This window comes from Dipodomys ordii, unplaced genomic scaffold, assembly GCF_000151885.1.
Source record: "Dipodomys ordii isolate 6190 unplaced genomic scaffold, Dord_2.0 Scaffold4, whole genome shotgun sequence".
NCBI classification, from domain to species: domain Eukaryota; kingdom Metazoa; phylum Chordata; class Mammalia; order Rodentia; family Heteromyidae; genus Dipodomys; species Dipodomys ordii.
In genome coordinates, this window is record NW_012267220.1 from 16,391,763 (window position 1) to 16,406,803 (window position 15,041).

At 37.7% G+C, this 15,041-nt stretch overlaps 1 protein-coding gene and 1 pseudogene across 3 annotated transcripts; both read left to right on the plus strand.

The window, feature by feature from the left end:
• The first annotated feature begins 850 nt into the window (after window positions 1-850).
• On the plus strand, window positions 851-2,669 carry LOC105992141 (annotated as a pseudogene). Its single transcript, XR_001175388.1, has 2 exons — window positions 851-1,327; window positions 1,391-2,669. The product of XR_001175388.1 is annotated as a nuclear speckle splicing regulatory protein 1-like (transcript).
• A 723-nt stretch (window positions 2,670-3,392) lies between these two features.
• On the plus strand, window positions 3,393-14,712 carry Tlr3 (toll-like receptor 3). Of its 2 annotated transcripts, none has more exons than XM_013026043.1 (5): window positions 3,393-3,706; window positions 7,518-7,967; window positions 8,252-8,443; window positions 11,328-13,165; window positions 13,378-14,712. In XM_013026043.1, exons 2-5 carry the CDS (start codon window positions 7,527-7,529, stop codon window positions 13,604-13,606), a joined length of 2,700 nt encoding a protein of 899 aa, XP_012881497.1. In that variant the 5' UTR covers window positions 3,393-3,706; window positions 7,518-7,526; the 3' UTR covers window positions 13,607-14,712. The 2 variants fall into 2 exon arrangements, with proteins under 2 accessions (XP_012881497.1, XP_012881506.1); XM_013026052.1 differs by having other exon boundaries at window positions 11,736-13,165.
• The last annotated feature ends 329 nt before the right edge of the window (window positions 14,713-15,041 follow it).

Below are 15,041 nucleotides of genomic sequence, written 5' to 3' on the forward strand. Positions count from 1 at the left end.
CTATTTACACCTGAATCTTATATAAGACAGTAGCATATGAAGATGGGCTGAAGTAATTTGCCTTCATAATTTGGCTTTTTTTTTTCTAAGTTGTTTGTTCCAGTCCTGTGGCTGACACTCATGATGAGCTTTCTTCTTCATTGGCTAGTGCTATAACTTGAGCTACAGTTCCAACCTGGTTAATTGGAGATGGAGTCTCACTGATTTTTTTTTTCCTGCCTGGATTGGCTTTGGCCATTCAATATTAATCTGACTTTTTAACTCTAGGCTTGGGTGTTGTCCCTGAGCTTTTCAGCTAGGTGTGGGGGAGGGATGAGCTTTACCACTTGAGCCACAGCACCACTACTGGTTTTCTGGTGGTTAATTAGAGTTAAGAGTCTTGCAGATCTTCTTGCCTGGGCTGGCTTTGAACCGCAGTCCTCGTATCTCAGCCTTCTGAGTAATTAGGATTACAGGTGTGAACCACCAACGCCTGGCTAATCTGACTTTTTACATAGATACATGAGAGGGAAGTGTTTCTTCAATTTCAACTTTCTATGTTTGTGATTAGAAGCTGCAATGGGGAAATCTCCATGACTGTTTTAGTCCATATAGAAGATTGTAAGACTGCCATATAGAGCTGTGGCTCAAGTGGTACAGCATCAGCTGTGTGTGAAAGAAGGAAGGGATAGCACCTAAATCCCAGAGTTCAAGCTCCAGGACCAGCACACACAGAAGAAAGGAAAGAAAGCAAGAAAGCAAGAAGAAGAAGGAGGAGGAGGAGGAGGAGGAGGAAAGGAAAGGAAGGAAGGAAGGAAGGAAGGAGAAAGAAAGAAATGAGAAAGAGAGAAATGATGCCAGCCACGTTCAGCAGAGATGGGAACAAGATGGCGATTCTGGGCAGGCAGTATGGGCTTATTTTGCCAAAGAAAACACAGCAGTTACACTGTGTTTTGCAAAAACCATCAATGTTTGGGAATGACTCTGATGATGATGATGAGACCTCCATGAGTGAAAGCCTTCAGAAGGAAGCTGCTAAGAAGCAGGCCATGAAACAGACTAAACTAGAAATACAGAAGGCTCTTGAAGAGGATTCCATGGTTTATGAGTATGATAGTATATATGATGAAATGCAGAAAAAAAAGGGAGGAAAATAATCCCCAATTGCTTTTGGGAAAAGATCGAAAGCCCAGGTATATTCACAACTTACTAGAAGCAGTTGAGATCAGAAAAAAGGGAACAGGAAAAAAGAAAAAAGAATGGAAAAGAAAATACAGAGAGAACGAGAAATGGAAAAAGGAGAATTTGCTGATAAAGAGTCATTTGTGACATTTGCAAATAAAAACAACTGCAAGAGAGAGCTGAAGAAGAAGGAAGAGAAAAGAGGGCTGGTGCACTTGAAGCACGTCTGGATGCAAGAGAGAGCTGAAGAAGAAGGAAGAGAAAAGAGGGCTGGTGCACTTGAAGCACGTCTGGATGTAACGAAGCAGAAAGATCTCAGTGGATTTTACAGGCATCTGTTAAATCAAGCAGTTGGTGAAGAGGAAGTACATAAATGCAGCTTTCGTGAAGCCAGGTCTGGAATAAAAGAAGAAAAGGCCAGGGGTTACTCTGATGAAGTAAATTCAGAGAACAAAGTACCACTACAAAACTGCATTCTCCAAACTGGTGTGAAGGATGACAGTGATTTTGATAGTAAAAGCAGTGAGGAGGATGAAATGGAAGAAAATAAGTGAACCACAGAAAGGAAAAGGTCACAGAGACCTCCAAGGATTACTCCAAGCATCATAGGAATCAAACCCATTCACACTCATCTAGTGAAGAAAGAGGGCCTGGTGCCAAACACCGCACCACAAGTTCCAAATCAAGAGGGCATGAGAAAAGGGGAGATCAGCACCCAGTCAGGCAATGCAGAGACCAGGAGAACCATTGCAGTGACCAAGACCACCAAAAAGAAAAGGATTCTTATAGGCACCGAGATACCACTCATAGAGATTCCCACTGGAAGAGGCAGGAGCATGAAGATAAACTGAGGAGAAGAGACCATAGAAAGAAAAGTGACAGAGAATGGCAAAGGGGGAAATGCTCAAGATAACAAGAAGAGATAGACAACGAAATGATCATGAGAGATACAGTGACAAGGGAGAGAGGGAAGAGAAAGCTAAAAAAAAGGAAGATGTATAAAAGGAAGGAAAGAAAGATATGAACAAATTGACAAATACAGAAATAGGGAAAAACGAGAAGTAAATGAATCTTCAGAAAGAAATCGTGATAGAAAGGAAAGTAGCCCAAATGTGAGGGCAAAAGATGAATTTCTTGACCAGCAGAAATCAAGCAAAATGAAAGACAGGGAAAAGGATGAAGAAAGAAACCAAGAGAAACCCATCTCTAGTTCTGAGATGTTACTGGGAACTAAACACAGATTAACAGAGGAAAGGCAAGAAAAGGACAAGGAACAAGAAACACAAAAGGCTGTGAGCAAGTTTGGAAAGTGGAACAATGAGAAAACTCTAATGTCAGCTAGAGACAGGTACTTGGCCAGGCAGATGGCACAGATTAATGCAAAAACTTACATTGAGAAAGAAGAGGATGAATAGCTACCACAGTTGAAAGATTTGTGGAAGCACAGAACATTGTTACTCCTGGAATTGACTTTGTAAAAACTATGAAGAAGTAGATGAACAGTACTTGGGAAGAAATTCATGTTTTTATTCAGTCCTAAATCAAAAGTCGGTCCTTTTATCTTGAGCATTTCTATATATATTTCTATGTCAATAATACATTGTTAGTTGTATCCAAAAATCATAAGTGTGTGCTAAATCTGCAGGTACATAGGAAAATTGGCTCTATTACAATTAACAAAAATAAACTACTTTTCTAATGATAAAAGAGAGAGAGAGAAATGAGAAAGAAAGCAATGAGAAAGAAAAGAAAGAGAGAAAGAAAAAGAGAGGGAGAGAGAAAAAGGAAGGAAAGAAAGAAGAGAAAAAAGAAAAGAAACAAAAAATAGTGGCTACATTCTGCCTTGTTGCTAACAGGGTTGCAGAGAAAATGGGGGTAGGGAAGAGATAGTAGGAGAAAAACAAAGGAGGGGTAACAATATTGGAAAAGAAATGTACTTATTACCTTACTCATGTAACTGTAACCCCTCTGTACAGCATCTTTACAATAAAATTAAATTTTAAAAAAGCAAGCAAAATAAACAATGGGAAGTGCTTCCCCTTAATTAAGATGAAGAGTTTTTTTTTCTGTTTTGAACACACAAACTATACAAAGATACAAATTTGACAGCTGTGCAATCGCCTACTAGTGTGATTTTCTCTGAGTTAAGCACCTCATTAACTTGCACACTTCCAGCCCCGCCCACACTCCCTCAGGATGTTAGTTCCTACCCTTTCAACTTTCTCCATTGCTGCCACCAGAGTCAATTCCAATGCTATCCGTGTCTTTTATCAAGGACTCTTAAAAGGAGGAGACATATAAAAGAAGCAATTTGAAACAGCTCACTGAAATTGTCCTGAAATTTTTGTGTATTTTTTTTCTTCCTTCACCCTCCTTAAAGCGAAGCTTAAAAGCCTTTTCCTTTTTTTTTTTTAAAGGTAAGTTTCACTTTCAATTTTCAGGAAACCTGGTGCGAGGGAGTCACTTCCGCAATGAAAACATGCCTGAATTTGGACTAAGAGGGGAAAAAAGGACCGTGCTGCAGTCGGCAGAGTAAGGAGTGAAGGTATGCATTTTAAACTTATAATTGGGTACACTATGGATCTTGCTAAGCAAAGTCAGAATGTATTTGGCTCTTTTTAATTTTTTTAGCAGTCTTCCTTTAGTTAGTGTTTGACATTGCCTGAATCATTCAACAAGGAAACAGAAATGACAAAGGATACAGGTAGGGGAGAGAATGAGCCATTTTCAATTTCTTGAAATTTGTGTTCAGTGTATAATGGACTTATTGGAATGTAATCCCACTGTAAATCCAAGAGCATCTGTATGTTGTTAGAACTGTTCTATTTTGTTGTTGTTGTGTCAACCTCTTACTGCATCTAATCTATAAAATAGATACACAGGTGCATATATGTAGGTAGAGACATAGTGTGTGTGGGTTCTGTTGCTATCTGCTCTATCATGCGGGCACTGGAGGGACTGGAATGTGTACATAAGGGAAACTACTGAAACACGCATCATAGGTAAATTTCAAAACTTACCTGTGGTATGAAAGAGGCCTTATGTAAAATACTGAATATTATCCCCTGTGTCTGAGATTATAGAGTACATGAAACTAATCCTTAGTAGGACAAAGGGCTGGGATGGCTTTAGGGCAGCACATTTGGGGAATAACCAAAACATGTTAGGGAATTCCTTGAGGTTAGAGTTTACACAAATGCATGCATTTGTCAGAACTCAAGAGAATGTACATTTATGATTTGTCCACCTGACTAAATCCAAGTTTTACATAAAAGTCTCCATACACAAATATTGAATGATAGGTAAGCATGTATATATTCCATTTACAGGGAAAAGCAAATGGATACTTCCTGTACTCATTTATGAACTGATGGTAGATGGAACATTGATAAATGATTAGGTATGTCATAACACAAGCATTTTGTCTTTGAACTATATTGCAAACTTAAAAGATTTAAATTAAATATTGGAAAAATATTAATTGTAGTATAGCCATACGATGGAGTATTGTACATCAATGAAGATGAACAAGTGTGTTACAAAACACTGCACATAAATCTTACAAGCTTCATACGGAGCCAAGAAAAATAGAAAGACAGTAAAATAGTACACCCAGTAATGCCCTCACTCTACAGGTGAAGTGGTCCAAGTCTCCAGTAGACATCTAAAAGTACCAAATCTGTGTAGCTCTTGGTTTTCCCTATACGTACAGATGTATAATAAAGCTTAATTTGCACGTTAGGCACAGAAAGAAAGAGAATTATTAGTAATTAGAGAAATTGTAACATTTACTATCATAAAAGTGAAATGAATGAGTTTTCTCAAAAACTATTTTAATTAAATAGTTTAAACAATAATAGTTCAATGAATAATAGTTTAATTAAACTATTAATACTACTAAATAATGTTATTAAAAGTTGACTAATAACAGCTTAATAATAGTTTAATTAAACTTTTAACTCACTCATGGTCTATAGTAATGTTCTTGTGCTGTGGTATAGCTGTCCATCCATCCATCCCACCATCCAATCAACCCAACTGGTTGTAACACAATAAGTATGATTTAGAAGCTAGGTAATATTGGTGTTGTGAAAATGTAGCTTCCTATAGTGCTTCTCTCGGCAATAACAAAATAGGGGAAGTATAAACTTTAAGAAAGTCACAGGCCAAATAGCCAATGAGATGGGTGATCATTTTGAAGAATTGGTTTAGTTTAAGGGAGGAGTATGGTGTTGGCTCTCTCACTCCAGGGTCACTGATGAGAGGCCCTGAACTCTGACTGCCCTGTTCTCAGCTGCGTTCATGTTCACTGGAAGTATTGCTTCCTGAATAACTCTATTGAAGGCAAAGCATCCCAATGAATTAAAATCATACTTCCTTTCATTCTCCTGTGCAAAGCTGTGATTATATCTTTAGGCTCCTCAAGTGTGCTCATTTAATAAATTATTCTAATTCTTTACATTTCCTCATGAATTGTACAATATCTTTCTGATGGAAGAGTAGAATTTATACATATATATGCATATATTCATATATAGGTATGTATGTATATATATATATATATATATATATATATATATATATATATATATATATACCACATTAAGCGAAGTAAGCTAGACCCAAAGAAATATAGGTTGCATGGTTTCCCTCATTTGTGGTAACTACAATGTGCCTATAAATATACAAATAAATACAGTGGATGGTAATAGTAATAATAATAGTAATAATAATAATAACACACTGGGGCATGATAAATTATACAGGTCTCCAAAAGTTCACACAGAGACCAAAAGAGGATATTCAGGAGAGTGGATCACAAAGGCTCGCTGTCCATCTGATCACATAAAATATTTTTCAAAACAAAATCCAAGAAATGGAAACAAGGGATTGTTGTTGTTGGTGGTGGTGGTGGTTGCTGTCTTTGTTGTCTTGTCCGTTTGTCTTGTTTGTTAGCTTATTTGTCTTTGGAAGGGGGAGCACAGAAAAAGTGGGACAAATGCAGCAGTTACACTCACTAGACACTCTGTGGAAAATGAACTATATATTTGTGGGTGGGGACGGGATAGAAAATCTGGGAGAGAGTGAGGGAAGGGGTGAGATGGTTTAAAAAGAATTGTACTCATCACCTGACTTATGTAACTGTAACCCCTCTGTACATCTACAGTAACAATAAAAAATATGTTGGGAAAATAAAGAAGAATTCTAACCACCTGGGAGGAAGGGATAGAAAGATTGCTATTTCAGGCCATCCTAGGGAGTAAAAAAGCTAGTGAGGCCTTATCTCAAAAAACTAGTCAAAGTTTTCCTGGTGGGAGGGCAGGGAGAAGTTCTAGAATCTATTTGAAAATAACTAACGCAAAAAAGTACCAGCAGTATGGCTGACATAGTAAACACTTACTTGCTAGACAGGTGCTCTACTGCTTGAGCCATGCTTTTATCCCTTTTGCTGTGATTCCATTTAATACAGCCTCAATCTTGGAACCTGAACCATGATCTTCCTACTTACACTTTCCATCACAACTCTGAAGACAGACATGTAACACAGCCCCCAGCTCTTGGTTGATATGGAGTCTCATGAACTTGTTTTCCCAGTCTAATTTGGAACCATCATGCTCCCAATCTCAGCCTCCCAAGTAGCTGAGAAATGGGAGCCACCAGCACCTAGCCCATAAAATGTTCTCAATGTAAAAAGAAATAAAAGTTGGAGGCAGGGGATATTGCAGTTACTTTAATCTGATCATTGTATATTATATACACATATTAAAATATCACAAGCAACTCAGTAAATATGCACAATTATTATGTATCAATAGAAATAATTTTTATTGTGAAAATACTGAACAGAGGGGTTACAATTACATGGGCATAGAAATAATTTTCAAAAGAGCTTTTTCTCTGAAGTTGACTGCTTTACAAATATTACAAATAGAGTCGGAGTATAGTTTTAACAATTATATATGTAAGAATTGACTTAATAATATAACAAGGTTGAGAAGAGATTAGGGAACTCATGATATCATGATCATGTTCTTTATCTTTAAAGTGGGAAGAAAAGGCTCAATGTCAGTAAGGAAATAGAGGGGCAATAATATTAAATATATAGAGGTAATGGTGAGACTTGACAATAGAAACTCTCAAGAAAGGTAACCTTGGAGTATTGGAACTGAGGAAGAAGTAATATATAAGAAAGGAGTTGGCCTTTCTATGTAGTTTGGATTTGTACAATATAGACATGCAGAAATGTAGCAGAAAATGATGAATAAAAGGATCATACAGAATCACCTATCAGTTATATATCTGATAAAGAATATACAATGCACTTGAGAGCATGTGTTACTTATGTATATGTACAGGGCATAACCATGAGATGTTTACCTGGTCATGTCTACTCCTTCCTGGGAATGATGCCCCTTTGGATTCTGGGAATATCTTCCATCAACCAATGCACTGTGAGACAGGAAGTAGCTGACTGCAGTCATCTGAAGTTGACTCACATACCTGATGACCTCCCAACAAACATCACGGTGTTGAATCTGACGCACAACCAACTCCGACGACTGCCACCTGCCAATTTTACAAGATATAGCCAACTTACTATCCTGGATGGAGGTTTTAACACCATTTCAAAACTGGAGCCAGAACTGTGCCAAAATCTCCCCCTATTGGAAGTTTTGAACCTCCAGCACAATGAGTTATCTCAACTTTCAGATAAAACCTTTATGTTTTGCCTGAATTTGATTGAGCTCCATCTAATGTCTAACTCAATCAGAAAAATTCAAAACAATCCCTTTAAAAACCAGAAGGTAAGATGAAAATGGTCATTGCTTCTGTCCAAGAAATGCAAAATATATGCTTGAATGCTAAGTTTTCAAGTCATTTATTTTGCTAAGAGAAATAATGTGACTCTTGAAGTAAAAAAACTAAATGTTTACAACAGGGTATTTTTAATCACAAGAAAGATTACTTATTACTCCTACTATTAGAGGTAATGTTTTGTTGTTGAACTATTTCAAAGACTGACTCAGATTTGGAGGAACTGCTTGGGATGACAAAAGTAACCTGTATACTATTTTTTTTTAACTCTCAGAATTTAATCAAATTAGATCTGTCTCATACTGGCTTGTCGTCTACAAAATTAGGAACTCAGCCACAACTGGAAAGTCTCCAAGAGCTTCTCTTGTCAAATAATAAAATTCATACACTAAGAAGTGAGGAACTTGACTTCCTTGGTAATTCTTCTTTACAAAAATTAGAGCTGTCATCAAATCAAATTAAAGAGGTAAGAAGTAAAAGTTATCTTGCTTCTACCTTTGTCTGACGTCCTTAACGTCACATTGCTAGAAATCTCAAGTAGCTTTAGAGATAAAGCTACTGTGTCTTTCAGAAATTCTTCAATATTTTGCTTGGGCCCTTAGAGCCATTACCAAAATGGAGCTTTGTTAGTAATTACAAGATGGGCTCTGAGGTCAAACTGTAGTGTGCTAAAAATCCCTGTGCTGTCAACAAGAGTTCCTTGAACTCACCCTGGAAGACTGACTAGTCTTAGTTGCATTACTTTATCAAGTGGAAATAGTACCCAAATCTTGTGCACACTTTCTGTCTCTCTGTCTCTGTCTGTCTCTCTGTCTCTGTCTCTGTCTCTCTCCCTTCTACCCTTTCTGTCTCTCTGTCTCTGTCTCTCCCTTCTCCCCTCTTTTTGTCTGTCTGTCTGTCTCTCTCTCTCTCTCTCAATCTTTTTCTCTTCGCCAGACCTCAGGTTTGAACTCAGGGCTTAGCACTGTCCCTGAGCTTCTTTTGCTCAAAGCTAGCACTCCACCACGTGAGCCACAGCACCACTTCCAGCTTTTTCTGCTTATGTGGACTTGGGGAACCAACCCCAGGACTTCATACATGCTAGGCAAGCACTCTACTGCTAAGCCACATCCCTCAGCCCAGCCCTTGTGGAATCTCTTTTCTATGGTTAAGGAAACAGCTTTAGAGTTGGGTTAGCTGCCTCCATGTGTGACTTTATCTTTTAATCATATTGTAATTGGGCATGTATTTGATTTCTTTCTGCTTCAGACTCTCAGCTTTCAAATTGGCATATTAATGACACTGCTTCATAGTAGTAAAGAATTTGATACTCTATCTGACAGAAAGTGCCCAGTAAATGAGAGCTAGATCTGTTTTTATACCAAAACTCTCCTCTAATGGAACATACATAGTTAGCCATTATGGATCCGTTATCTTTAGTTGAGCCATTTCCATACCAAATGTGCCTATATTTCCATGCTCCACTTTTCCATGCTCTAAGAATATTGGAAGAACTAATTAAGGACTAGTTAGGACTAGGCTAGTTAAGGATTATCTTAATGATAGCTTGCAGAATTATTTTCCAGACATAAAAATAGACTATAAAGTGATCCCGGCATAAAATGAAAGAGTTCATGCAAGCTACTCATCTTCTGTTATTTATTTTCAGTGGTATTAGGGATTGGACTCAGGGCCTCATGCTTGCTAGGGAAGAGCTTTACCAGTTGAACCATCTCAACCGTCCTTTTTTAGTTTGCTTTTCAGGTAGTGTTTCACACATTTTGTCAGTCTGATCTGAGGCTGATCTCCTGTGACTACTTCCCAAGTAGCTTGGTGATTGGTATGCTCACCACACTCAGTCATTTTATTTTTTAAATGGTATGTTCCCTAATTCGAATATTTGTTGTTATAATCTTATAAAACATATACTGAGGGGCAATAAAAATAAGGGGAAGCTAAGAAAAATCCACTCTAAAGTCCACTTTAAAGAAATAAGCACCCTCATACTTTGGCTATATTTATTTTCAGACCCTCCCCAAATAATTATTATTATAAGAAAAACAGGGAGTAGTTGTGGAAGTGGGAGAGAAGGGATGGTAGGGGGAAAACAAAGGAGGAGGCAACAGTGCTGGATAGGAAATGTACTCATTACCTTGCTCATATAACTGTAACCCCTCTGTACAGTATTTTTACAATAAAAACAGAGCTAACTGTAACTTCGTACCAAGCACTTTAAAGCCTATATATATATATATATATATATATATATACGTACACACATGTATGCTCTTTTAAATTAATTTATTATGATATTTTTATACAAGAGCGAATTGAAATTAAGAAGGATTAAGTGTTGTATCTAAGATCTCACAGGGTATTCATGGCAAAACTGAATTCTGGTATGCACCTGGAGCCCCTGTTCTCAATGATGGTGCTAAGAACATCTCTGAAATGTTTTTTCCTTTTACTGCTTTTAAAAAATCAATATTTTTGTGTAATGAACATCTCTAATGTAATTTTAATTTTAGTGGCTAAAAGAACCACTATTGTGTAAATGTACCAAAATTAATTTAGCAATTACCTGCTTTGCTTATCACTTCTTTTATTCACAATGAAGACCATTTTCTTCCACACTTACCTATTTTATTTCTTTTGCCCAAACATCTCACCAGTGAAGCATTAGAAAGCAAAACTCCTTTACTTTCCACCTGTGTCTAACTGCCTGGGTCTGGCTACTATCCTCTCTGGATTGTTTTCCTCCTCCTTTCTTTTCTCTTGGCTCAGCACTGGGTCCCAGACCAGCCAAGGCTTCTGATGGGGAAAGGGGAGCTAGAAATGAGTGGCAGAGAGCTAAAAATATTATATAAAGTTAGGAAAGAACCTGGGTGAAAAGATGGGGGGAAAAAAGAAAAAAATCTGACCTCAGAATACTAAAGAGTCAGTGTGCATCACTGTTTCCTAATAAAAGCCATTCATTCATTCCTTGCATATCTGTTGATAACACAGGACACGATCAGGTGACTTCACAGAGAGTTCATTCATTTCAGTTGCACCCAATGCAATACAGTACTAGAAAACATGAGCTAGTCATGATTGAGAACTCAGGAAAAGGCCCCTGCTTGAATGTTAGTGTTCATGGCCCGTGAATGGATCCAGGAGTGCTAAATGGAGATTAGCTAGAGGGAGGGGGAGTTCAGAGACTGGAGCCTATGGTCAGTGATACAGGCACGGAGGAAGGCTAGAGCTATGTCATGCAGAGGGACTTAGCACAGGGAATATGTTGAAAGCAGAGTGAGTATGCGTAGAGGATTTTCAAGGGTATAAACACCTATTATATTGTAGTTATTAACCTCTTTTTGTGTCCTCTCTAGTTCTCCCCAGGGTGTTTTCATGCCATTGGGAAATTATTTGGCCTTTTTTTGAACAATGCCCAATTGGGCCCCATTCTCATAGAGAAACTCTGTTTGGAATTATCAGACACAAGCATCCAGAATCTGTTTCTGAGTAACACCCAGCTGTCTCGAACCAACAACATGACTTTCTTTGGACTAAAGCAGACAAATCTCACTGTGCTTGATCTTTCCCACAATAGTTTAAGTGTGATTGGTAATGGTACTTTCACTTGGCTTCCCCAGCTGAGATATTTATTCCTGGAGTCTAATAACATACAGCATCTTTCTTCTTCCTCCTTTTATGGACTTTCCAGTCTTAAATATTTGAATTTGAAACGATCTTTTACTAAACCAACACATCCCAGGATTGATGACTTTTCCTTTCAGTCACTGAAATGTTTGGAGTACCTTAACATGGATGATAGCAACATTCTAGACACAAAAAGCCATATGTTCACAGGACTGGTAAACTTGAAGAATTTAAGTCTATCCAGTGCTTTCACTGGTTTGCAAACTTTAACAAATGAAACATTTTTATCACTCGCTCACTCTCCTCTACTCATACTCAACTTAACCAAAAATAAAATATTGAAAATAGAGCCTGGGGCTTTCAGTTGGTTGGGTGAATTAAAGGTACTTGATCTTGGCCTTAATCAAATTGAGCAAGAACTTACAGGCCAGGAATGGAGAGGTCTAGGAAATATTTTTGAAATCTACCTTTCCTATAACAAATACCTACAACTGACTAGTAATTCCTTTGGATTGGTTCCAAGCCTTGAACGCCTCATGCTCCGAAGGGTGGCTCTTAAAAATGTGAATAGCTCTCCCTCACCTTTCCACCACCTTCATAACTTGACCATTCTGGATCTCAGCAACAACAACCTGGCTAACATAGATGAGGAAATGTTGGAGGGTCTAGGAAAGCTAGAAATTCTGGATTTGCAGCACAACAACTTAGCACGACTCTGGAAGAATACAAACCCTGGTGGTCCTGTTCATTTTCTAAAGGGTCTTTCTCATCTCCACATCCTTAATTTAGAGTCCAACGGCTTTGATGAAATCCCACCTAAGGCATTCAAGGGCTTATTTGAACTAAAGAGCATTCATTTAGGGTTGAATAATCTAAACATCCTTCCACCATCTGTCTTTGATGACCAGCTGTCTCTAAAGTCACTGAGCCTTCAGAAAAATCTCATCACATCAGTTGAGAAGAGTGTTTTTGAGCCAGCTTTCAAGAACCTGAGCAATTTGGATCTGAGTTTTAATCCATTTGATTGCACCTGTGAAAGTATCGCCTGGTTTGTCAGTTGGATGAATAAGACTGACACAAACATCTCTGAGCTCTCCAGTCACTACCTCTGCAACACTCCACCGCAATATCATGGGTTCCCAGTGATGCAGTTTGATACATCACCCTGCAAAGACAGTGCCCCATTTAAACTTCTCTTCATGATCAACACAAGTGTGCTGTTGATTTTTATCTTAGTTGTACTGCTCATCCATTTTGAAGGTTGGAGGTTATCTTTTTATTGGAATGTTTCTGTCCATCGAGTTCTAGGCTTCAAAGAAGTAGACAACCAGCCAGAACAGTTTGAATATACAGCATATGTAATTCATTCCCATAAAGACAGAGATTGGGTCTGGGAACATTTCTCCCCGATGGAAGAAAAAGACCGATCTCTCAAATTCTGTCTGGAAGAAAGAGACTTTGCTGCAGGTGTCCTTGGACTTGAAGCGATTGTTAAGAGCATCAGACGGAGCAGAAAAATCATTTTTGTTATAACACAACATCTGTTAACAGATCCATTGTGCAAAAGGTAGGTGATTATTGTGAAATTTTAAGTGTGTGCCATTTCATATATTACCTATACTCACAATTCAAAGAATTTATTAAACAAAATTAAGAAAACAATCCTAATTTTTAATGGCAGATTCAAGAACTTTCTACCAAGAATTTTAGCTTGTTGCTCTTTTGACTGCTAAAAATTGATCATTTAACTTTATATTCCTTTTTTTTATTTTCACTTAGATTCAAGGTACACCATGCAGTTCAGCAAGCCATTGAGCAAAACCTGGATTCCATTATATTGATTTTTCTTGAAGAAATTCCAGATTATAAACTAAACCATGCACTCTGTTTACGAAGAGGAATGTTTAAGTCTCATTGTATCTTGGACTGGCCGGTTCAGAAAGAAAGGATACATGCTTTTTATCATAAATTGCAAGTAGCACTTGGATCCCGAAATTTAGCACATTAAATTTCTTTAAAGGCTAAGTTAGCAAAGGAGTCGTTGTCCAACTTCAAAAGTAACTTAAGTTTTACTTTAAAGTAATGTAATGTGGTGGGTCATATTTATGGATGAAGGTATCTCTCTTCTGTGGAAATGTATCTCCCTAGTTTAGGCTTCTTACTGACAGTGGACTTTCCCTCCTGTAAGAAAACTCTACTAGTGAATGCACAAGGGGCCTCTGATGCTTATCATGATTTTGAGTTTCCTCATTTAAAGAAAAGTTAGAGTTACATTTTGTGATCACCCCTTTGGGATTCACTTACAATAGAAAGAGATAATTGCTTTGATGGGCATAAGGTTATTTCAATTGTAAAAGGGAAATGTGATGCTAACTGTGACCAGAGGTAGTGTAGTGCAGTGGGATACTGAGCCAATGAAAATTAGAAAACACTGAGACATAGACAGATGGATAAATTATGTCTGGAAGAAAGACACTTTTCAGGTCTCAAGAGACCAGGGGTCCCAAGGTTCTCCCGCACTTGGACCTTGAGTCCCCATAAGCAAGCTCATTTTGAGTTTATTCTGGTATATTTTGGGTTGAGTTGACACAAGGAAGGTTGCTATAGGTACATGTAAAAAGTAAAGCATCTTTATTAATATTACAATCAGTTAAAACAGAGTTTATGAGAGACACTGGTTCCCTTATTTTGAGACAGGAGACTGCAGCCCAGGGAAAGTCCAGGCCAGTGTCTATATATTAACCCCAGGTTAAGTTGTGAAGGTCCCTGGTATAGCTGCCAGCCCAAGGAAAGGGGGAAGTGGCTGCACCCCTGTCTTTCCACTCTCTCCAGAGTTTTAACCCTTCCATAGCCTGCTCCCAGCATTCCAAGTGCTGGCAAGGTGACATTCCAACCTCTCGAAACTTTTCCAGATTTTACAGCTCAGCTTCAGAGTTCCCTGCAGAAAAGTATTGAGAAAAAAATTAATTGCTGTCATATTTTCTATTGAAAAAGCTTTTTATTTTAGCGTCACCATGTTGATTTTGTTAAGTAATGTTTAATTTGTATACTCCGGGGCAGAACAATTCACAATGCACTTCGATTATTTGATGAAATAGAAACTTGTACTAAATACTCATTTGTGTTTTCCTATCCCTTGAATTCTACTAGAGGAATATTGTAGAAAGGCTTTCTTCCTAAAAAGTTAATTAGAAGGTAGACATTGTGAAAACAAAGAAGTTCTGTCTGTTGACTCAAAAGATGATGCCCAAGTCACTTGATTCTTTGTCTCTTGATCTTGAAAATTACAATGAAGAATAAAATTTCAAGTTGATAGTGATGTTGAGCACAAGTTGATGTGGAATATATTGTGCCAGTTTCATTTTGCAATCAAATTAAAAAGTTTAGCTTTAAACTGAGATAAAAATAGTCAAAATATTGGAAATGAGTAGTTTTTTGGAGTA

Excerpts from the sequence above, each read along its gene's own strand:
- Tlr3 (XM_013026043.1), top strand. The coding sequence starts at position 7,527 with ATGAGATGTTTACCTGGTCATGTCTACTCCTTCCTGGGAATGATGCCC. Across the intron at positions 7,968-8,251 it reads ATCCCTTTAAAAACCAGAAG|AATTTAATCAAATTAGATCT; the intron begins GTAAGATGAAAA and ends TTTAACTCTCAG. Across the intron at positions 8,444-11,327 it reads CATCAAATCAAATTAAAGAG|TTCTCCCCAGGGTGTTTTCA; the intron begins GTAAGAAGTAAA and ends TGTCCTCTCTAG.